This window comes from Aulostomus chinensis, chromosome 8 (assembly GCF_037954235.1).
Source record: "Aulostomus chinensis isolate RoL2024-O1b breed Wild chromosome 8, RoL_Achi_v1.0, whole genome shotgun sequence".
In the NCBI taxonomy this organism is placed as follows: Eukaryota; Metazoa; Chordata; class Actinopteri; order Syngnathiformes; family Aulostomidae; genus Aulostomus; species Aulostomus chinensis.
The window spans coordinates 22391577-22414142 of NC_141327.1; the positions used below are offsets into that span (position 1 = coordinate 22391577).

At 40.9% G+C, this 22566-nt stretch overlaps 1 protein-coding gene across 3 annotated transcripts; it reads left to right on the plus strand.

Annotated features, from left to right (window-relative positions):
* On the plus strand, positions 1 to 22181 carry herc3 (HECT and RLD domain containing E3 ubiquitin protein ligase 3). Of its 3 annotated transcripts, none has more exons than XM_086211724.1 (25): positions 1 to 84; positions 1633 to 1977; positions 3344 to 3503; positions 3837 to 3913; positions 4203 to 4424; positions 5200 to 5291; positions 5463 to 5593; positions 6280 to 6428; positions 7764 to 7819; positions 8553 to 8677; positions 8852 to 8911; positions 10895 to 11006; positions 11742 to 11931; positions 12365 to 12528; positions 12664 to 12777; positions 12979 to 13002; positions 13117 to 13218; positions 13689 to 13859; positions 13958 to 14101; positions 14616 to 14782; positions 15684 to 15750; positions 16553 to 16635; positions 18327 to 18510; positions 19850 to 19952; positions 20569 to 22181. In XM_086211724.1, the coding sequence occupies exons 2-25, from the start codon at positions 1755 to 1757 to the stop codon at positions 20775 to 20777; spliced, it is 3129 nt and encodes a 1042-aa protein (XP_086067850.1). In that variant the 5' UTR covers positions 1 to 84; positions 1633 to 1754; the 3' UTR covers positions 20778 to 22181. The 3 variants fall into 3 exon arrangements, with proteins under 3 accessions (XP_086067850.1, XP_086067852.1, XP_086067851.1); XM_086211726.1 differs by having other exon boundaries at positions 13120 to 13218; XM_086211725.1 differs by lacking the exon at positions 1 to 84 and adding an exon at positions 131 to 227.
* The last annotated feature ends 385 nt before the right edge of the window (positions 22182 to 22566 follow it).

Below are 22566 nucleotides of genomic sequence, written 5' to 3' on the forward strand. Positions count from 1 at the left end.
TGACGTTTTATCTGTAGTACTTCCTCGTTTGTTTTCTGAGCTGATCTGAAACCAGACGCCCAATATCAGAATGCATATCTGCAGGTAACATCATTTCTTTTAAGCTTCGGACGAACTACCGATATTATCTGACATACAGGTTTCATTTGCAGTTTAAGTGTCGGTTACCCAGAGGATTTAATGTTTTTTCTGCCACAGCACTGACAGCGCTTCTGTAGCTTGCTAAGGTTAGCGTTAGTTAGCTAACGTTTGACAGGCGTTATAATCTCGATGGACACTGTGGGCGACAGATTATGTTTTGGCTCCTTCACTAAACTGTTTAACAAGTTATTCATGTCAGGGGAGGTGTTTAGCCATGACTGCAGACTGTCTGTCATGCAAACACAACGCAAACCGAGGCCATTTGCAGTTCCCACACAAAATGATAAATATTGATCTGAATGTTATTTGGATACTTACTAATATTGATTGCTTACAGTCAATTAATTTAGATTTAAATTGCTTGCTATGTTTGGCATGATGCATTTATGATAATTTAATTACATCTATTTTACTCAGTGTTTACCCACTGGGGTGATTTACAGCATCCTGTCACATGGAGTCGAACTAGTTGTAATTTCATTAGATTAATTCAGCTGAAACCTATATTGACGACCATTTTTATTTAAAAGCTGTTCCGGTGTTGATTTAACTTGATCATCTTGAAGGCTGCAGTTCTGTTGATGTTGAACGCGCCATTCCACAGTCTTATGGAGAACAATCAGGCTTGCAGTTATTTTTTAAATTTTTACCTGTGCCAACAGCAGCCAAGCCAGTGACTGATGTATAATGCTGATAGCATGCTGTTTTGTTTTTTTGGGGTATTTGAGAAAATACAATAATTTAATGATAACTACAATCAGGCTGATTGATTAATTGGACTGCCTCTAGTTTTGTGAAGATACACAATTCTGATATATTGATATTGAAACATGATAACCTCAATGTAAGATTATTTCCTGGATGTCGTTTGAATGCGTTAATTTTAACTAGGTGTTTCTAATTGCTGGCATATGAGAGCACTATTCATATTCTTTCCTGCTCGCCCTCTTACTAGCAGAGACAAACAACAAACAGCTCTCCTCAAAGTCCAACAGTGACAACAGGGAAGCCAAATCTGAAGTCAGGGTTTGAAGTCAAAAGTGCAGCTCACACTCCTTTTGTTCCCCCCTGGTCTGAAAGCTTTGGATGAGTGTATGTGTGATGCTGCCATGTGGTTGATCCCATGTTGGGGCCAGCTCTCCCCTCATCCTCCTTATGTCTGTCAAGTTTGTATTTTTTTTTCATGCTGTTTTGTTGTTGTTTTTGTTGTTCATTACCTTTGTTTTTTTCAGTCAGCACCATGCTTATTGCGAGTGTATGGACATTAAGGCGGGGCTGCTTGGAGCTGCTTAAGCAGGGATTACACTGACAGGGTTTATTTAAACACATGGCCTGTTCCTCTGTCACAGTGCTTACATCATTCTAACACACAACCACACCCACCACAATACTCATCCTCATTCTTTAAGTATCGGACATGGAGGACGTTGATCAGTGTGCTTTCCTAATGAGGAAAGATGACATAATCACATTGTTGTTTGTTTCTTCCAGGGTTGGAATTTACATGAAGAGGAGAAAGCGGGGCGGCTCTCAAGCCTGAAGAGTCTTCCTCTGTCTGAACATACCCGTCTCTGCCTCATCAGACTGGTGCTCCTTCCCTCTCCCTCATCATCATGCTGTGCTGGGGTAATGCAAAAGAAGGACAGTTAGGTATTGGTTCGGAGAGGAACCCCATGTTCGAGCCAAGGAACTGTCCCGTGTTCAATGGCAGGGGACTAAAAGAGGTGGCCTGTGGAGGGCATCACTCGATCTTCCTGCTGCGTGATGGTAGTGTGTACACATGTGGCTCTAACAGCTGTGGACAGCTGGGCCATGACAAACCTGGGACCTCCCCGGGTAAGCTTCCAGTGTGAATGCTACATTCACTGACCGCACATTAATTATTTTAAATGGTAGTTTATTGTTGTGCTGTGCAATTTGGTGACAAATGTCAAATTGTGATTATTGTGTACAATTTTGTGATCGCAATAATGTAATATTAATAATAAACAAACGGTATCATGAGTCTTGGTTGTAGATAAAAACCCAAAGTAAACTGCATTTGAGCACTAAAGTTTACAAAGTGACATTTTCCAGTGACATAAATAACAATAACAACAAATATGGTTAACAAAATTAAAGCCACTTCTGCAACATTTGTGTAGTACTGTTTAGTTGTCGTTTTTTTTTAAACAGTTATATAACTGCGATTGCAGTAATCATGCAGCACTAGTTTGTTGCAGCGCTTTCCAAATGTGTGAGAATGTCTGTGAACGTGACATGATATGTTTAAAAAGACATGTTGTCTTCGTCTCTGTCCTGATACAAGATCATATCTGTTCATCCAGCACAGGTATTGTTTCACCTAATAGATGTGGACTTCGTTTCTAAATCCTTTTACTCGCATATCAAATTTCCCAAGTGATAAAAATAGGCATTAAATGAGATGAGATGCTATGTAGGAGTAGCAACTTGATTGCTGTGCTAGATTCTCACCCGTATGTGAGAAATTCCTTGTTTGTGTGGAACTGAGGAGGCTTTGTAATTGTGTCGTGAGGTGTCTCCTGCAGGTTTTGGCAAGTCCAGTTACTGCAGCTTATATATATTATATTAGGTGAAGGATTGGAGATCTTAAGTGATAAAGGCTACAGGCAAAAAGATGGTGATTTATAATTTTTTTAGGGCCTGAGCTTGAAGGTACTTCAGGCGAAGACCCTATTATGTTTGCTTGGCAGAGCAACACATTAGCAGCACTAATTTTTTTTGTAATTTGTAGTATTTAACATATAAGATATACCTACAGTACAGTGCTGATGGAGATTGTCACCTAAGGTCCCACGTAACTCATCTGGAACCTATAGGTGTTCAGTGTCTTGCTAAAGGACAAGGTGTCTGGGGAACCATGGAATTGAACCAGTGAACCATTGAACCAGTGAACCATCAATGGCTGTCCAAAGAGACAATGTCCATATTGTGAATATAAGTCACCCCATTCTGTCCAAATGCCCCCATTTCTACGTGTCATATTTTTTTGCTTGCTGATCAGAAAATCTCGCAAGGTTTAGAAGCAAAATGTATTTGGTACATAATCATGTGTGAACTCAGGAGCCTGGATGAGGCATTTGTCACCAAATTTTTTTTTGAAATGAACATCCACAGCTGCAGCGTTCTCTGTACCGTGTTGTATCTTGATATATTGTTTTCTTCCTCCTCTTCTCTGCAGAGTTAGTAGGAGCGCTGGATACTCAGAAGATAATGATGGTGTCCAGTGGTCAGGCCCACTCTATGGCGGTGAACGAGCAGGGACAAGTGTTTGCGTGGGGAGCTGGTGAAGGGGGTCAGCTGGGCCTTGGGACTGCAGAAGCGGTGGTTCGAATCCCAAGGTGACTGTGAAGTGAACCGAAGAGGAATTTAAGCTTTTAGAATTACAAAAAGGAAACACTAAACAAATATTCCATGACTGCTTACTAGAATTACTGTTGTAGCAATGGTAAAATCTCAAGAATAATTCTAATTTTTCTAATTTTTTTTAAAATTTTGGAATGTAAACTTGTGGAAAACCTGCACATCCTCTTAAGTTGCTGGTTTTCCATGTAGCTAATCAGTCATACAACTGGAAAAATAGTTTTTCAGTAATTTGTGCTTCTGATTTTGTTGTTTTATCAGTTCTGTAATTTTTTGGCCTGATAAAAGTGGACGCGCTTTGTGTTTCCTAGGCTGGTTAAGAGGCTGTGTGACCACCGCATCTCTCAAGTCATGTGTGGAAACCAGCACTGCATTGCACTTTCCAGAGGTATGAAAAACAGTGCAGCTACATTCTAACCCCATCCAATCTAAAATAGTTACAGTTTACATTCAGTGTCTGGATGCATCTCTTATATATTATCTTTTTTGGGGGCTTCTAATTGAGAGGAAATGTTCACCTCTGGATTAGATGAAGGCTGTTTGTACTTAAAGTTGTTTTATTGGACGTTTTTCCTGTCTCCAACAGTCGTGGGACGCATACGAATCGAGGGCCGCACTATCCCAGCTGTGTACTGTTAGCTTAGGCTTACCTGTGTCCTCTGTGCTTCCCCTCTAAGATGGTCAGCTGTTCACGTGGGGCCAGAACACCAGCGGTCAGCTCGGCCTGGGGAAAGGAGAACCCAGTAAACTGTTCCCTCATCCCCTTAAGTCTCTGTCAGGAATTCCTCTGGCTCAGATCACTGCTGGGGGAGACCACAGCTTCGCCCTCTCTCTGTCCGGAGCTGTGTTTGGCTGGGGAAGGAACAGAGCCGGTCAGCTGGGTTTGAATGATAAACAAGGTAGAAATCATCTTTACATTGTGTCCCTACACTGTGTTTCAAGGATGTATTGTTGTTGTTATTATTGGGGCTGTGCTGAGTTCATGGACTCATAGGAAACACTATAATCACCCCCTGACATGCTAATTCATCTTTTTTGAAACCATATAAATGATTAAAACACCACTCATACACAAAACACACTTCTGTAAAGCTCACAAGGTGACATATGATTCCTTTTAATGACATTTTTCAAAGCTTTAACAGCAGATTAAAGCATTTTTTCTTTTGTTTACCACACAAAACAAGAACAAAAAACTTGTTTGAGGAACAGAAAGCAAAAGTGCCAGAAGAGTTGAGAAAGCCCTCGGCAGTTTTGCTTTATTCTCACCTCACTTAAAAAGTCATTTATCTCGGGCTAAGAGCGCAAAGTCCTCAATATGTAAATAACAGACAAAACTATCTTCAGTCATTGAGTTTCCTGAACTGTGTTGCAGATTTTACACTCATTGGTTTAACATTGCATACCTTTGTACTTCATACGAGTACTTTGTATTTATTTATTTATTGGAAATAAACGTACTGAAGTGTTTGTTGTTGCTATGTCTTAATGGAGCATCTCGCCAAAGGGTTTCCTAACTTTAAACGTACAAGTCAGACAATTTTTATGAGTGGAGCAACAGATGAGTCAGAGAATGGTGTTGATTGTTTTAAAAAAAAAAAAATTGTTTACTTCGCCTGGTCATTAAAAAAAAAGTGGATAGTAAAGCTGTTTCTTATTTGTTTATGCTCGCAGATCGTGCCGTCCCATGCCACATCAAGTTTTTGAGATCTCAGAAAGTTGTTTACATCAGCTGTGGAGATGAACATACGGCAGCCCTCACAAAGGTATTCATTTATACCGATCGGGTATTCGACTAGTTCTTCTGTGTACTGTAGTGATGTACTTCTTGTGAGCGTTTCTGTCTTTTCCTTTCTTTGTACAGATAAAATGCAAAACATTTCTGTCTACAATGACAACAAAAGAAATAACCGATTGTTTTATTGTCTGTGTGGCAGGATGGGGGCTTGTTTACATTCGGCGACGGCTCCTGGGGTCAACTGGGTCACGGCTCCACCAACAATGAACTTTTACCCAGACGAGTGCTGGAGCTCATGGGCACTGAGGTGTCCCAGATCACCTGTGGGAGGTACTTAGAGGCGTAAAGTTTAAGATCATATATTTGTTTTGAGTATCAGAGTAGTTTGAGCCTGAAGTTAGAGGTGGTGTTGAGAGTACAGTCATAACTATAAAGAACCTCCATGCTGAACAGTTGACTGCATTTTAAATAGTGCCTGAATTCAATCAAATCAAAGGGGACATTATGCTCATTTCCAGCTGTGTATTTGTATTCTGGGACTCCATCAGAACGAATCTGCACATTTCACCTTCAGTGTTGTGCAGCATCTCAGTTCAGCCGCTCTCTGAAACAAGCTGCTTTACATCTAAGCTGCGGATGAACTAACTCGGTGATTGGCTCGCTTCCAGAAGACCTGCAAGGGGCAGCGTTGGCGTGCTTTGCTCGGAGCAGATGAGCGTATGAAGTCACCTGTGACATTTGACACCTCGTAAAATAGAAATTGAGTGTTACTGAGGGCTGAGCTTTGTGCTCACAGGACTTTCTATGTGATTTAATACTTTTGCCATCTTTTAATGTGATCACTGCACATTGAAACAACATATATACTGTTAAAAAATTAGGAAAGGCCTAATTTGATCCCTTTGAAGAAACACAGATTCATTGCAGGTTTGTTTAATTGGCTTTATAGGAATAATTTAGACTGTGACTATGCAGGTTGTATCTTTCTGCATCTTGAACATACTTCTTCCTTCCAGGCACCACACACTGGCCGTTGTGCCTTCTGGTTTGGTTTATGCATTTGGTTCCAATAGCCATGGCCAGCTGGGCACAGGAATACTCGGGGATGCCAGAAGCCCATTTCCTGTTAAAACCAGTTTCTTGAGTGGAACTGTCCACAGATCAGGTGAGTAGCAGGCTATACGACATACCACACATGCAGTTCATTTACCGTCACCAAAATATACCAGATATTTGTGGACAGAAGGCACTTCCACAAGTTATAGTCTCCCCTTCCTTTGTTTTTCTAGTAAGGGTTAAAAAGATAAAGTGAAGATAAATTATTCATGTCATAGAATATTCAGTAGCGGAAAGTGTCTTTGTCACTTTATGCAACATCCATGATAAATAAATGAATAAAAAAAACATATAAAAGCACTTTTAAGAGCCCATTTCATAGTCTCAGTCAGAAGAACCCAAAATTGATTGAATGAAGTTTTCTTGTTATGATATAAAGATGTCTGACTACGTCTGTGTGTGAAATCAATGTAGAAATACTCTAGATCAAAGGTATGCGTGTGTGCCTGCTACTTTAGAACAGGTTGAAGTAAATTACTTTGCTCATTTTTTGATGATATCAAATCAAAATAATGATTCTGGTTTGGGATTTTACGTCCTTTAGACAAACCAAAGTTAAGTTTACAGTCAGTGTAACTCTCAGAATGCACTTTGTGCATCGTTGAAGTCTAACAAACACGCAGACTCCAAATCCCTCCTCATCAAATATTCATAAAGTAATATATGAAATATGTAAAGCACTGAAATGAAATAGAAAGAAGTGTGCTCTATATTTCAAGTGTAGTACTAATGTCTGGTACTAATTTGAAGTCCCCAGGTCGCATATATTTGTAAGGATTGAAAGAAGAAAAGGCTGAAATTTGAGAAAAATATTGAATTTTGCAGGAAAATATTCCACTGAAATACTGGACGTACCATAAAACTAGGAGTGTCCTGTATTTCCAGTAAAGTGCTGATACACGGTACTAGCAAGGAGTCCCCAGGTCAAAATTTTTTTTTAGAAGCTACTAAAAAAAGAAAAAGCCGAATTTTATGAGGGAATGAAACAAAAAACACGGCTAAAATGTTCCTATTATACCCAACATGGTGAAATATAAAGAGATGAACCCTATGCTTCCAGCCGAGCACCAGCATGCTATGTTACATGTGACCGACGCCTGTCTGTCGCTACAGTGGTGTAGCTGGTGTAAATAATCATGGCCGATGATGTGATATCGCGGGTGTGGATCTCGGTTGAAGCTTCTTTTAGGTTGGACTAGGGTTATCGAGACGTAAAGATTATGTACACAATGAATATTTCTAAAGCTCATATTTCAAGTTTTGTATCCAAAAGTAAACGCATACTCACAAGTTTTTTTTTATGGTTTTTAACTGAGTAATTAGAAAAGTACCCATTATTCATTTTAGCTCATGTGTTGTATTTATCTTTTCTTTCTTTATTAAGTGTCCAAAATCATCTGCGGAGGGGACCATAGTTTCTTATTGTACTCTAATGAGCAGGTAGGTGACCTGACAAAGTTCCATGTTTATTGCTCAGTTTTTTTTCTTAGTTAATATCTGTTGCTGGAAAGCATGACTGAATGTGTAATGCAGAAGGAAAATCCAATGTTAGGAAGAAGAATTATACGTGGAGGAAGTGCAGTGAGACAGACAAAGCCTAGGATGGTATTTATTTCCTGTCGTGAATACCAACTTCAGATAACTTCATCCCTGTAATTTTTTCATCTTCAGCTTCCTCTTTAATCTGACCATCTACACCAACTACATATCCTAAACCCGCAACTGTAATAAAATCGAATTCTAATTCTGACTGAATAAAATTATCATAGCAACTGTTGAACACGATACGTTTGAATAATTTAATTCAGGACTGAATGAGCTCTGCTTCTTAATCACTTCCAGTGTTTGACCACTTGAGGGCGTTAATGCTAAAGATTTACCAGTATACCATAGACAGGCCTTGCACTAACTATTGGATGATATTCCTCTACAAATTGCCTGGAATGTTCACTGATAAAGACAAAACACACATTCATCTGCTCCAGCAAAAAATATTTAGACTACAGGCGTGGCTCCTATATTTTATCTTCATGGAGGAATGTGACACACGTGGAGGCCCTGCATGTCTGCGTGCTACACGGCACCACACGCAGTGGAAGTACCAGTTCAAACAATCCTATAAATGTTTGCAACACTCCGGTTATGTTGTCTCTGCTCGTCTTCCGCTCTGCAGGGTTCTGCGCCCCCAGAGGACTTCAGAGTGATTAACATCAGTAAAACCATTTCCCTCATCAATTATGAAAGATTAAATACGTGGAGGTTAAAACTGATGCATAACACAGACTCCAGTGTCAAAAAGTAAGTGAGGTCGTGATACTTAAAAACTAATGATGGATGCTAATTCAGTTCACATTTGGATATTTTTTTGTTCGTTTTTCAATATAGACTTGACTTTTGTTAACTCAATTACTATTTCAAATATTGGGCCAGCTAAACCCCTCAATTATAATCCTCTTTGTTTACTTTGCACAGTGACATCATCATTCATCTCTCCTCTACGGCGTGTTGGAACGCCAGCTTTTTGGACCAAAGGTACATGTTTTGTTTGTTTGTGAATGAGATCGCTAACGAACCGCTAACCGATTGTAACATTAGAACATGTTGGGATGTTGTTGAGCAGGGATGAACCTTGCTATCTGTGCACTCCAGTGACAGGATGAAGAGATGTAGTCCACAACAAAAAGCTGGATACACAGACTCTCCCAGTTTTTAAGCAAAACCCCTGAGAGCTGATTCAACAGCACTCCCACTCACTAATTTTACGTGCATGTATCCTCATGTTGTGCTGTCTCATCCAGTAAAACGTGCTGCTCATCGGGGCTGAAAAAGACTCTGCTTGGTCACTGTAACCTGTGAGTTTCCAGGTATTTCATCATCAGTCCGTGTGTTTCTGCGATGGGCCTTTTAGTACAGATTCATCAGCAGATACTTATCTGGGTCCTGGGAAAAACCAGTACACTCTGTTCCCTGCTGAAACACTTGAAATAAAGAAAGGGGTGATCGAGACTGTCGGGAAGTGAGATTATCTGCTACGTATGAGCGAGATGACAGTTGGAACGGCTGGACTTTATTTCACTTTATTCCACAAATTTAAGAAGATATATGTGTATAATTGAAAAGACCGAATGGGAGAAAGAAACAGCTAGGCCCTTTGACGACCTCCACCATGACTGGTGTAGGGGAATCTTCTTTTGCTCAGGCCCTTTCTATTGAAATCAGCTTGTAAGGTAATGAAATAAATTAATAGGCTGCTCTCATCAAAACATATAAACGTGTGTAGAAAGAAAAACACAGGTGTCAACAGTGGCTGAATACTAATAGACAGAAGTCAAAAGCAACTTCCGTCTCACATTTGTACACAAATATTGTCCATAAGTCATCAAGTATTGTTTTCTCGACTGCTTTCACATCCATGTGAAATGTTGTGAGCGCTAGCATGCAAGTACGGCTTAAATCTGCGGCCTGCAACAGAGGATTGTGGATGATGTTGGAACAGGTCAAATCAGTACATTGTGAAACTCATCACCTGGATCACTTATAATTGTCACTGAAATACCCGTATGAATATATAGCAGTAGGCCATGCACCCTCTCTTTCTCTCCCAACCCAGCCGATTGAGGCCGTTGGCCGCTCACTGCAAGCCTGTTATTTTTTTCTCTTAGGTTTTTTTCCCCGCCACTGTTGCCTAGTACCCACTCACAGGAAATGTTGGGTCTCTGTAAATAATCTAAAGAGGGGGGCTTGGACCTGCTGAATAGAATATTTAATAGAATTAGAAGTGGCAAAACTACGACTCCTGGATTTAGACTGATTTGCACCACTGGACCGCATCAGCACTTCTCTAAAAACAAACTCACTGAGTTGATTATCTGACTTGAGTTATTGTGTACTCCAAGTTTTTATCTCCTGGGGCATTAGAGCTTGCTGGGGTTGTTTTAGTGCACAGCAAAACGCTTTGTAGGTCATTGGGAGGTAACACAAAGAATGTACTATCTGTGTTCGGCGTTCTCATTTGGCCAACAAGGCTCTCCAAGGTCAGATCTGATGTGTTTGTGTTATGACTAAATAAAAGCTGTGCCATAAGAATGTGAAGGCTTGCACTGTAAATAGTAACTGTCCCTCATGCTGTGGGTTTTCATGGCTTTTCGGTGGTATTGCTGTGGGTGTGTTCACCAGTTAGTATTCACTCTACCCGGCTCCAAGGGCTCACGAGCAGATCTGCTTAGGGATCGACTTAAACACCTTCAGCCTGTGTGTACATTTAATAACCATCGCTCATGCTGTGTGGGTGTTGCTGCCCGCGAGTGTCGAGAATTACCACACCGACCATTCTGAGAACTTGGCCGGCTGCCGACCTGCCACATGACGGGCTGGACCAGGGTTGAGTTTAATCCACGTGTGCCTTTAAGACCAGGCTTTACATTAAATCTGAGCTGGTGGGATCTATATTTAACCTGTTAGTGATCACTGGAACGTGTAAGGTGTCTACACCATCATGTTTGTTTGCTTCCATAGTGACGATACCCACTTCAGAACCAATCCAAAGATCCCAGGCATCGACCTCAACTCTGTCAGACTGCTATTTGAGACGCTCAACAAACCAGCCTTCTCTGGACTTCTGGAGCAGGTATTTGCCAAAATATTTCTCTATAAATGGGAGTGAAACCCAAGGGAGTAAAGACTCATCAACATTCCATCACGCAAGAAGTTTAGATATTAGATGGATATACATAAAATCAAATGATGCCAGAGAAAAATCAAAGTGGTGAGTATTCTCTGTGCTAATGACCTCTGCAAGTTCTAAATTTCCAGACGTTTTTATCAATTAAAAGCATAGATTTCAATTTGAAGAGACTAATTTCCACCAACTTTTGTGTTTTAATAGAAACTGAAAAGTCAAATTAGCTTTTATCACTTTCTTGAGGTAGTTAAAGCAGAAACACCAAGATGTTGTATAACACTAGAAAAACATCCCCGTCATGATGAATATTCGGTATGTTTTTTGAGTTCTGCCTCAGCTCCATGACACAAACTCCAGGACTGAGTCATAAGCTCTAACATTAACCCCAGTAATGTTAGGTTTGGGATTCATGTACTTCAGTCCAACATGATTTATAATCTGTTTTAGTCTTGAGGCCACAATCCAAACCACTAAAAGCCTCTCCCAAAATTGAGATCCTGATATTTTTGACTCATATTTTTTCGTCTGTTGCCTCGGGGAAACTGGGAAATTCAAAGACGTACTACAGTATACTTGAACCCGGTGGCTGTGCAATGACAAACGTTGTCTCTGAGTGGAAGTATTACATGTGTTTTCAGCTCTTGGACTCTTTGCTCTCTCCATGTCCCCTCTTCTACTCAGGCCACCAAGAGTTTTGAGAGTCTATTGATCCCCCAGCTGCCGAGCTCTCCTCCAGATGTCGAGGCCATGAGGATCTATCTCATCTTGTCTGAATACCCGGCTCTCCAGGACTCAAAGAACTACATCCGCCTCACCATCCCCCTGGCAATGGCAATCCTGCGGCTAGACGCCAACCCCAGCAAAGTATTGGGTATCCTATATGCATGCACGCACACTTAAATATTAAAAAAAAAAATTAAAATAAAATGAAGGCTTTTGAACTGCCTTTGGCTGTACATAACAGCACATCTCCAAACAATATCTGTGCCAGTTCGTGTGTCAACTCTTGGGGAAAGTTAAAAACACACCATCGAAAACGAGAAAATAGTTCCATAAATGCATCATTTGAGAGTAGAGATCAGCACACACCCAAAAACTGACCGCCAGAGTTCCACAGAGCACACAGAGTTAGCAGAAGCTAACCAGAGGCAGGTGGGACACTGATTCTGATGACATCCAAATAAATACTCAACCGTTTAATGAAGAAACTCAAACCAGCCACAGTTTACCAGATCAGATGAATATTTACAGTTTGTCGATGTGAAGTATTTGTAGTAATTTGGTCTCGTTCTTTATCCCTGCAGATAATTGGTGGTGTATAGTGGACGGCAGTGTGTTTCAAAGAATGGTCGACATGTACAAGAGCATCGTTGTGTTCATGCTAATGGGAGGCAAGACCCTGCTTGTACCCGTGTTCTATGAAAAATATTTCCTCGCCACTCTAAGACTGCTGGAGAAGCTCCACAAGGTGATAGGAAACACCTTCTCCTGTAATCAAAGCGTTGAGTCTCTAATGTTCTTGAGTACAGTAACGCAACAGAACCTGTGTTCTGGCGGTTCTTGGCTGTTATGATGAGCTGCAGCGTTTGCTCTGTGTTACCAGGTAAACTTGAAGGCCCACCATGTGGAGTACAACCGCTTTTACATTCCTGACATCACCAGCCTGGTGGACATCCAGGAAGACTACCTCAAATGGTTTCTGAGTAAAGCTGAAATCGTAAGTCTTGATACTCTCGATGATTACGATTTTAGGAGAGATGAGAAGTCATGGCAGGTTCTTGAGGGAAATAGTGTCTCTATTAGTCAGTCCTTCATATCAAAGATAATTTTATAAAACTGTGGACACACTCATCACACTCTTTTACACACCTTAAACTTGTAATTATGAGACTTAATCACTTTTCTTTTGTTTTCTTAGAAAATGGGATCCTCCCCCTCCCAGGTACTTTGATTATCTGGCCCCCTTCGGTCTTCTGAGTTCAATATCTGATTTATTTTGCCATTTTAAGATATTAACGGTGCAGTACTCATTTGTTAAGCCACTTGTTTATCTCAGCAGAATGACTTTCCCTCCGTGAACCTTTGTGCCTACCCGTTCATTCTGAACGCCCAAGCCAAGACAACCATGCTGCAAACAGATGCTGAACTGCAAATGCAGGTTCGACTTGAATGTTAGAAAAAGTCATCTTTTACCTTTGAACTTTTACCATGTTTTTAGCTCAACTACAGTAATACTTCAAATGTTTCTTCTTGTTTTAACAAAGCTGCTTGTGAAAGGTTGGCAATATAGTTGAAAGTTTATGAAAATAGTCGTATAAAACACATTGATAAACAAGTTTCAGAGCCACATGAACACAAGCATTGATCCAAAGAAACTAAACCATAATTCTTTGTCATTTGATGTTAAACAACACCAATAAAGTTGACTAGAGACTAGAAGATCACACATTGAAATTACATTGACTTTGCAAACAGCAGCAGTCATTCATAATCTAACCCCACATTGAATATGGAAATGCTGTAAATATGTTTTCTTCTGTAAGAGTGCAAAAAGTATAAATGTGCTGTGCATCCATAGTTGCGTGATACTGAAAATATGAAATTTCTCTTCTCCCTCCTGCAATCAAGATGGCAGTAAGTGGTGCAAACCTCCATAACGTCTTTATGCTGCTGACGCTGGAACCCCACCTAGCGAGGAACCCTTACCTGGTGCTCCACGTGCGCAGGAATCATTTAGTAAGCGACACGCTACGTGAGCTCACCATGTACTCTGACGTGGACCTCAAAAAGCCCCTCAAGGTGAGAGAAACAATTTTAATCAGATTTAAATGTATTTTTTGCTTCCTCCACATATTCTCTGGTGGTCTCACTCCGTATCTACCTGTCCCTCCCTTCAGGTGATCTTTGATGGAGAGGAGGCTGTAGATGCTGGCGGTGTAACTAAAGAGTTCTTCTTGCTGCTGTTGAAGGAGCTGATGGATCCCGTCTATGGGATGTTCACACATTACAAAGAGTCCAACCTGCTGTGGTTCTCAGACAAGGCAAGTTACACTGTAATTGTGGGGACATGCAAGTGGACTACAAGATTCAAAATACAGGTTATCAGGTGTGGGTTTTATATCAAGTTATTGAGAAACAGATGTGCTCTGTGAGGTCTTAACGTGAAACAAAGAGTCTAACCGATGAGACAAAGTGAGTATTTCCACCCTGTGGTTATTCCAAGAAGTGCTCTTGTTTCTGGTTTTAAACTCACCTGTCAGCGCGGACGTCCGGGCTTACACAACATTCACATTCATAGACGCATTTCCCTGAACTTTGAGAGGCATCACAGTTACATCAGTAGAGATCCAGCTGGAGGACAGGATAATCTTCACTTTTTTATACTTTTCCACGCATATAAAGTAAACTCATGTTACAATTAAATGAATACATCAAGAACCACAGCTTTGTTAGGAGCATCTTTGAAATGTAGTCAGTGTATTTGTATTGATGTGGAAGAATTCACTGCTTTACCAACAAAAACAACTAACTAACTCTTTTCTTGTGTCTCTCCAGTGTTTTGTAGAGCAGAACTGGTTCCACCTGATCGGGATCATCTGTGGCCTGGCCATCTACAACTCCACGGTGGTGGACCTCCATTTTCCTCTGGTTCTTTACAAGAAGCTGCTTGACGTAACACCGATGCTGGATGACTTCAAGGAGCTGTCGCCCACAGAGGCCAGGTAGCGCTTTGATTCACACAGATACAAGCAGTTAATCAAGCAGTTAATCTCAGTGGTGTCAGCGTGAACTCGCCCACATGGAGCTTGTTCTGGTTTGTTTTGTTCTTTAAATCGAGAGTTCCTGCTGCCTTTTTTTAGCACACATTTAACAAGCGTAGTTTCAGTGTGTGTGGTTGTGCTCAGCCACATGGAAGTCATCAAGACACAACAGTGTATCTCTCGCTTACATAAGCGGTGTTTTTTTAACAGCAGTGAAACCGACACAGGAAATGCCTCGTTATTGAATTTGGAGCAGGAAAAGTCAACGGTTCCCTCATGTCGAATTATCTTGAGTTGTAAACACAAACGATTGTTGGCACCATTGATTTTGAGATTAGTCCTCTAAAAGCTACAAGTGGGGCAGCTTAGCCTGCAGTGATGCCTTCAGAGGCAGATCAGCCTTGAAGGATGTGAGATGAAGGTACACATGCTGCTTTTACTTTCACAGTTCAGCTGATTGAACCAATAAGAATGATGGTGTTGACTTTATTTAAATTTGCTTCATTGTCGATACACATACTCAAGATTAATATCATTGTTACTGTTGTTCACCTGGATTTTTAAGTACCTTAAAAACTGTCTTAAATTGGAGTCAGTTGTCAAGTCCTTTGTCACAAGCCTGCCTGTACTCTGTCTGTGTTTCTTGCCTTTTACAGTAAAAAACATTTTATTTGCAGGAATGTAAGACATGGTTCATATTGTACACTTCATATTTGTAAATCTCAAAAGTCTTCTTTGTGATGATGATGATGATCTTGAGTAAACTACTACATTTAGTCAAGATGAGATCAACACTGTCATGACCATAGTGTTGCTCTGTCTTGACATTAACTTTTTTTTTTCTCCATTTATTCCTCTGTAGGAGTCTACAACAACTTCTAGATTATGATGGAGATGATGTGGAGGACACATTTCTTCTCAATTTTTCTGTAAGTGGAAAATTCCCAACTGTTAGCTTGGATTATTAGTTTTACATTGGAGAGAAAAACCAAACCTTGCATCCCTCAAGGGTCCGTTCTCGGGCCCCTTCAGTTCTATACCTACATGCTCCCCGTTGCTCAGATTTTGGAATATTGTAACATCTCCTGCATATGCATGCAAATGATGCACAATTTAACATAACAGTACAACTTTATCACTAGAGTCCCTTACAGTCACTGTGTGTTAAACTAAACAATGAGTGTGTCAAGAAGAATGTTGCACAATTTCGAAAAACATCTATACATCTTTATTCTCAGTTTAATTAAAAAAAAACAACTTTAAAATTATGGTGGGATTTTTGTGGGGATCTATATCAAACAAGGTTCTTTTCTAAAGTCTGTAGAATATGTCACGTAGGTAGGAAAACACAATGGAAAATGTTATTTTGACACACAAATAGCCTTTAGCAAACATTTCACCTTCCTGTGACTGGAAATTGCAGGAGGCCATGTTACTATTTTGATCGAATTTCGATGAATTGGGCAGCTCTAGATGCCACAATAAGACAGCAGCGAATAAAAAAAATAATCCTACGTTGTGAAGCATACTGTGTGTTTGTAGTAACGGCAGATAAAAACAATCAAATACTTAAAAGCAGTTTGCTTTAAGCACTAAACTCAGAGGTAGAAATAGAAATGTATGTATTCTGTGTGAATCAGCTTGTACTTGTGGTGCAGGGAGCCCTTTAACATGATGGTTAAGATGATTTGGAGCTTTTCCACGGATGTAAAACTTACGTTGTCATGTCAGATCACGAGGGAGAACTATGGGATGACGGAAGTCAAGGAGCTGGTCCCTGGAGGAGAGAGCATCATTGTGGACAAACACAACCGGTGAGGCTGCTTGACAAATCAAAGATGGACACCTAATGAATGAAACCTCCTTTCTTCACATGCTTTAGTATTGAATGAAGAAAGGACTGTGAGGTTTGTGAGTACCAGCTCTGATTGTCATGTGCTCATACAGCTACAAGCTAGTGCTCCAGTGTCCAACTCAAGGTCACGGTCTGTGTTGAAAATAGAAGCCCTGCATTTTTTTTTCTTTGTGTCATTCTGTTTTTTTCCGCCGTCCCTTCTTCGCTTCTTGATCTTGTCCTTGTGGCGGTGATGTCGAGTGCAGCGTTAGATGACAGACTCCACATAAGAGTTGTTGGGACAGTGGTGTCAACATGTCTGGCTGCCGGTGTTGAACAGATGGCGAGGCAGGCCGCCACCCACAGCGCCACCGGCAAATCCCCCCTGACACTCAGATATTAAACTGTAATAACAGACAATCACTGCTGCTGATGCTGCCGTGTTAAACAAGGCAACAGGAGTTTTCACCTTTTCCACCAGATTTTGTCCCTGTATTAAGATGATGAAATGCAAATTGTGTCAAAGCCTGTTTGTCTTGGTTGTTAGATTCTCACACTCTGATATGCAGCATGAATAAACACCCATAAATCTACCGTAAAGTGATTCTGAAAAATACGTTTTCCACGTCTCCCTTGGTTCGTAATGATTGTTGTCAGAACACTCATACCTACGTTACAAACAAGCACTGGTAAAAGATAAGTTCTACTTTTAATGGTGCAAAGATAACAAAAAATACAAAGTTGTAGTTAACGCGCAAACCTCAACGCCACTGGGACTTCAACGTTTGAAGGTTTGTTTATCAGACGGCTGCTTCACACGTTGCTCGGTTTGTGTGGATGCTTTGTGCTCTGAGCTTCATAAACTCTCTCCCTGTGAACTGTGTGTGTGTGTGTGTGCGTGCGTGCGTGTGCATGTGTATACTTGCTTGAGGACGGAAGCAGGTTTTAAGCAACACTGTGAGGACATTGTTGCCATTTAATAATTCAAAGGGCTTCTTTAAGGTCAAGATGTGGTTCCATGGTCAGGATAAGGCATTTAGTTGTGGTGGTTAAGGTTAAGATAAGTGGCAAGAGAATGTATTGTGTTAATTATGGTCCTTATAAAGATATAAGTAGTGCAAGGGTGTGTATGTGCAATGAGGTTGTTCGTGTGCTGGTTTATTCATGAAGGCAGCTCACTTTTGTGTGGAATATTTTGCTCTGTAGTTCATCTTGAAGTATTTGTGATATATTTTTCAAAGCTTGAACTGGGGGTTTGGGTTTGAAACATATTCAACTGGGGTTTGTTTTTGTGTGTGTGTGTGTGTGTGTGTGTGTGTGTTGTCCATGAAAATTTTGAGAATTTAATCTTCCTCAGCAACTTTTACAGACAGACCTCGCTGAAATGTAAACAGATTCTCATATGAGGCCGACAGAAATGATTTAACCGTTGCCAATTCTTTTTTTTTTTTCCACCTATTGCCCTTGATGATTAACTTTGCCAAAACACACACGTAAACACACACACAGACACAATGCCGGAGGAAGGGAGTGTTTACAGTCACAGTTCGAAGTCTGAATGAAGGATTTCCTTATAAAGCGACTCGGCTGCTGTGCATAACAAATTAATTATCTTGATGTTTACCCAGCTATGTGTGTGTGTGTGTGTGTGTGTGTGTGTGTGTCTTTCAGGAAAGAGTTTGTGGAGGCCTACCTGAGCTACGTGTTCTCAGACTCTGTGAGTGAGCAGTACTCGGCCTTCTCCTCTGGCTTCCTGAAGGTGTGTGGCGGGGAGATCCTGTCCCTGTTCCAGCCGTGTGAGCTGATGGCCATGGTGGTCGGCAACAACAACTACAACTGGGAGGAGATGGAGAAGGTATGAGTGTTGGTTGAAAAATTCAAATACACTAGTTGTATTTGTATAAAAAATAAAAATGTTGATTCAGCCATTCTGATGGAGAACACATTCACCGTCCTGCTCCAGAAAGGACTGAGCTCTTCCTGTTTGGACAGATCCGTCTCTGGTAGCTCTGTTTATTCCATTCTTGGGTCAGAGATGCTATAAATACAAATCCACAGTCCAGTGATGCAAGTGAGTGCAAGTTTGTAGATGTGATGATGAGCATATAGCATCAGATATTTTCAGTACGTCTGCTGTGTGCAGTTCAACAAGTCATACTGGAAAAAATCACACCTACCAGATGGGAAAATTAGCGCCACAATACGAAACCATGGACTGAGACTCCTGTAGCTAGCTAAAGCGCTGCCACTTTACTATCTCTAAAGTTTCATATGATTAGCTTTCAGAAAGCTGAAGAAGCTGACAAAGAAGGCAGACTCCCTCTCCCCTTTGTGTGTGCATTACGGGGATGAGACCTACAAACACTGGCAGACTGCTAGTTAGCTTAACACAATGAATGGTAGTGGATGGGCAGGTTAGCATAGTTAAGTCATGTTGTGAAATACACTTCCCATAAAAACGGTCTTTGCCTGCCTTAATATAACTAGGGTTGTGTATAACATCTGCAATGAAATAGCTATTCAGAATGACCGTCAGTAATAGTTATTGATGTTGTTATACATTGCTGGAACTACTTTCCTAACTGGGCGCAGTGATTTGATGCAGAACTTCAAAACTCTGGCCGTTAAAACAGAACCAAGGAGGACCAGCTGCTACTTCTATCGAGGCCAACTTTGTCAGTAACTACAGGTTTTGGAAGCTGAGAGTGCAAGAGGGAGTTATGCTAACACTTACCATCCACTATCATTCATTGTGCTAAGCTAACTAGTGGGTTTGCGTTCTCTGTTGGTCTCAGCTTCCTAATGGACACACAGAGGAGGGGATATCAGTCTTCCTGTCAGCGATGACTCAGGCTAGCTATGTGTTAGCATGTATGGCTAGCTGACCTAACATAAAAATGTTACAGCAAAACTAGATGGAGACAGTCGCACATCCAAATATCACGATATGTCTTCAATAAATACTTAAGAAAGAATATTTAGCTTCGTAACATGAAAACATCCATCTTGCAGGATTCATAAGTGAGTTTCTCTTTCCTGACATGAAAACAGAAATACGTCTGAGAAAAAAAACGAGATGCATCACGTCTCCCTGGAACTAATGAGTGGTGTTGTCCGCATGCCAGAGCGGAAAAGCTTTTCATCGCCATGTCTTCCTTTTGTTTTTGTTTTTTTTCCTGTCTTTCTTTCTCCAGAACGCTGTTTACAAAGGGGAATACTCGGCCACTCATCCAACAGTGCGATTGTTCTGGGAGGTCTTTCACGAGTTCCCTCTGGAGAAGAAAAAGCAGTTCTTATGTAAGATTGAAGCTGCCATGACAGTTTAATTGTGCCGCTGTCTCCCTGAGAGATTTCATGAATGCTGTACAGAGTGCAGTTGGTTCCTGTGTGAGAATCTAAAGCTGCTTCCTCAACCAACCCTGAACACAAACGGCTGCGTAGCTTTTTAATCAGTGGCAAAGAATCGGTAATTATGACTTCATTTGAGTTGGCATACAGCAGATAAGCTTCTCTGTTTCCTCGGAACACAAGAATGTTTTCATGGAACTCTTAAATCATCATAGTTTGCACGTCACTAAAGAAAGTGGGAGTGGCTGGAATCACATCAACAGATGAAGTTTTTGCCGTTTAGTAGAAAAATTAGATCGAAGAAAATTTGTTCCACCACCTCCCAGACATGTAAATACATAATTGATCCGCTGGGTGACACGTTCTCATATTACAATCAACGCATATGGTTTATTAAAGATCTTGCTGCCAGAAATACTCACAAGATGTGTATCAATGCGCAGCTGAAAATAGTGCCCAACATATTTGCTAAGAGCTACAGCGGCAAGCAGTTACCGAAACGGAGGCCAACATTTTTACTCCTGTCGTTGACTTCGCCTCTGTCCCGTCCATCTCCCGCTCGCAGTGTTCCTGACCGGCAGTGATCGCATTCCCATCCACGGCATGGAGAGCCTGCGGATCGTCATCCAGTCCACCACGGCGGGGGAGCACTACCTGCCGGTGGCCCACACCTGCTACAACCTACTGGACATGCCCCGATACCAGACCAAAGAAATCCTGCGCCGCCGCCTCACGAGGGCGGTGGAGCAGTACGAGGGCTTCAGCCTGGTCTGAGGAGGGGGGAGATCTGCAGCACTTTCTCAGCAATATATACACCCCCCCCCCCACCCTCAGTGTACGTGGGGGTCACTTCTCTTTATATGCTCCAACAAGATGATGCATCTTGAATTTTAAAGGTCTATAACTACATAAATGCAGATTATTGTTGATTTTGTTCGCTCAGGCAAAGTTTCTCAGCCTCTCAGGACCATTAGGAGGAAATCATTCTTGAAAATAATCATACAAATAAAAACCACAGTGGCATTGTTGGCATCGCTGGAGTTCTGGGAACTAAATTACAATAAAGTCCATAGAGAGTTGAGAAACTCTGACTTTGGGTGTTAGCTCTTTCTTTCTGTTTTGCAAAATCTGTGTATTTTATATTCCTTAAATTCTATTTTTCACCTTAAAAGAATATGTTATTACCTTGAGACAATATATTTGCTTTTGTTACTTTTAATTTATGAAAGAGTGGTTATTTTTTTGACCGATAAAAAAAATAAATAAATAAAATGTAAATGTGTAAATAGCACTTTAAATATACTGTTCACCCTCAATGTCAGGGTGGCGGTGATGGTTCCTGCTCTGATTTCTAGAAACAGCAGGCAGGCAGGAGGTTTCAAGATGAAAGATGCTGAATATTATTTGCAATCCCTGGTTTTGTTTGTTTGTTTAGCTGTGGGTCTGAGAGCAGCTGACTTGAACCTGCATTCGGTGTTGCCTTCTACAGCAAAAACAAACTTTAAAGTTGATTTTTATTGGATGTCGTTTGTGCGCATGTTATTGAGTGGAAGCCAAAATTTTCACCGTCCTTTTAAAACTGAACATACAAACCATTAGAATTATTGATTGTTTGATATGCAAGTTGCAGATAAATTTGTGAAAATTGTGATATATTTAACAGTGTGGGCGGATAAGTCAAGTAGCTCCATAGTCAGCTAATCAAATGTTCCAAATTAAGCTGCCCTGATGTTTATTCCTGCAACTCAATCAGAAATATTTAATGATGGCTGAAGTGTGTGAACTGGTCTTGCATATATATTTTTGATATGTTTCGTACACGACACAGTGATGTTTCCTGACTTATTGTCGCATCCTTTTAGCAATAAACAGCAGCAGCCCAGAGGAGTGGAGAGAACTGGGTCCCTCCTGAATAGGCCGGATCCTCCTGAGGCACTTCATCCGATCGCTTTGCTCTATACTGCATGTTCACGTTAACTCCATATTCAGTCAATATTCCTCCTGCACACTTGAGTCCTATGCAAAGGTTTGTGCAGCCGTTTTTTTTTTGTGTGTGTGTATGTGTTGCACCTTTTAGTGTGCTACTAAAATGTGATATTTTTTTCCTTTGCATATTGATGTGAATTCTGCACAGATCTCTCTCTCATCCAGCCAAGTTTATAAATAAATCAACGCAGTGTAAAAGCGCTGTTGTGTTGGGACGTTTATCAAGAGAAACTCCAGCAATGTTAGTGTGTGTGTGTGTGTGTGTGTGTGTGTGTGTGAAGGTTAAAAAAGATGCATTTATGAGATTTAAAGCTCATTATCGACTGTTGAAGACTTTCAAACCAACTGGATCAAATTTTGATGGTGAGATTCGTCGTTTTGCAGAAGTCGAGTGACGTGAAATGCAGTTCAACCACTGTCTTACAACGGGAACGGAGCAAACAATTAGCACGGTTCCTTGTGATACATCTCACTGCCAGCAGATGTCGACAGAGTCGCCACACTAGAGCTTTAATGACTCATTTTTACCTCTTTGGAATCTATTGAAAAAAATCTGAACTGCGCATCCACATGTCAT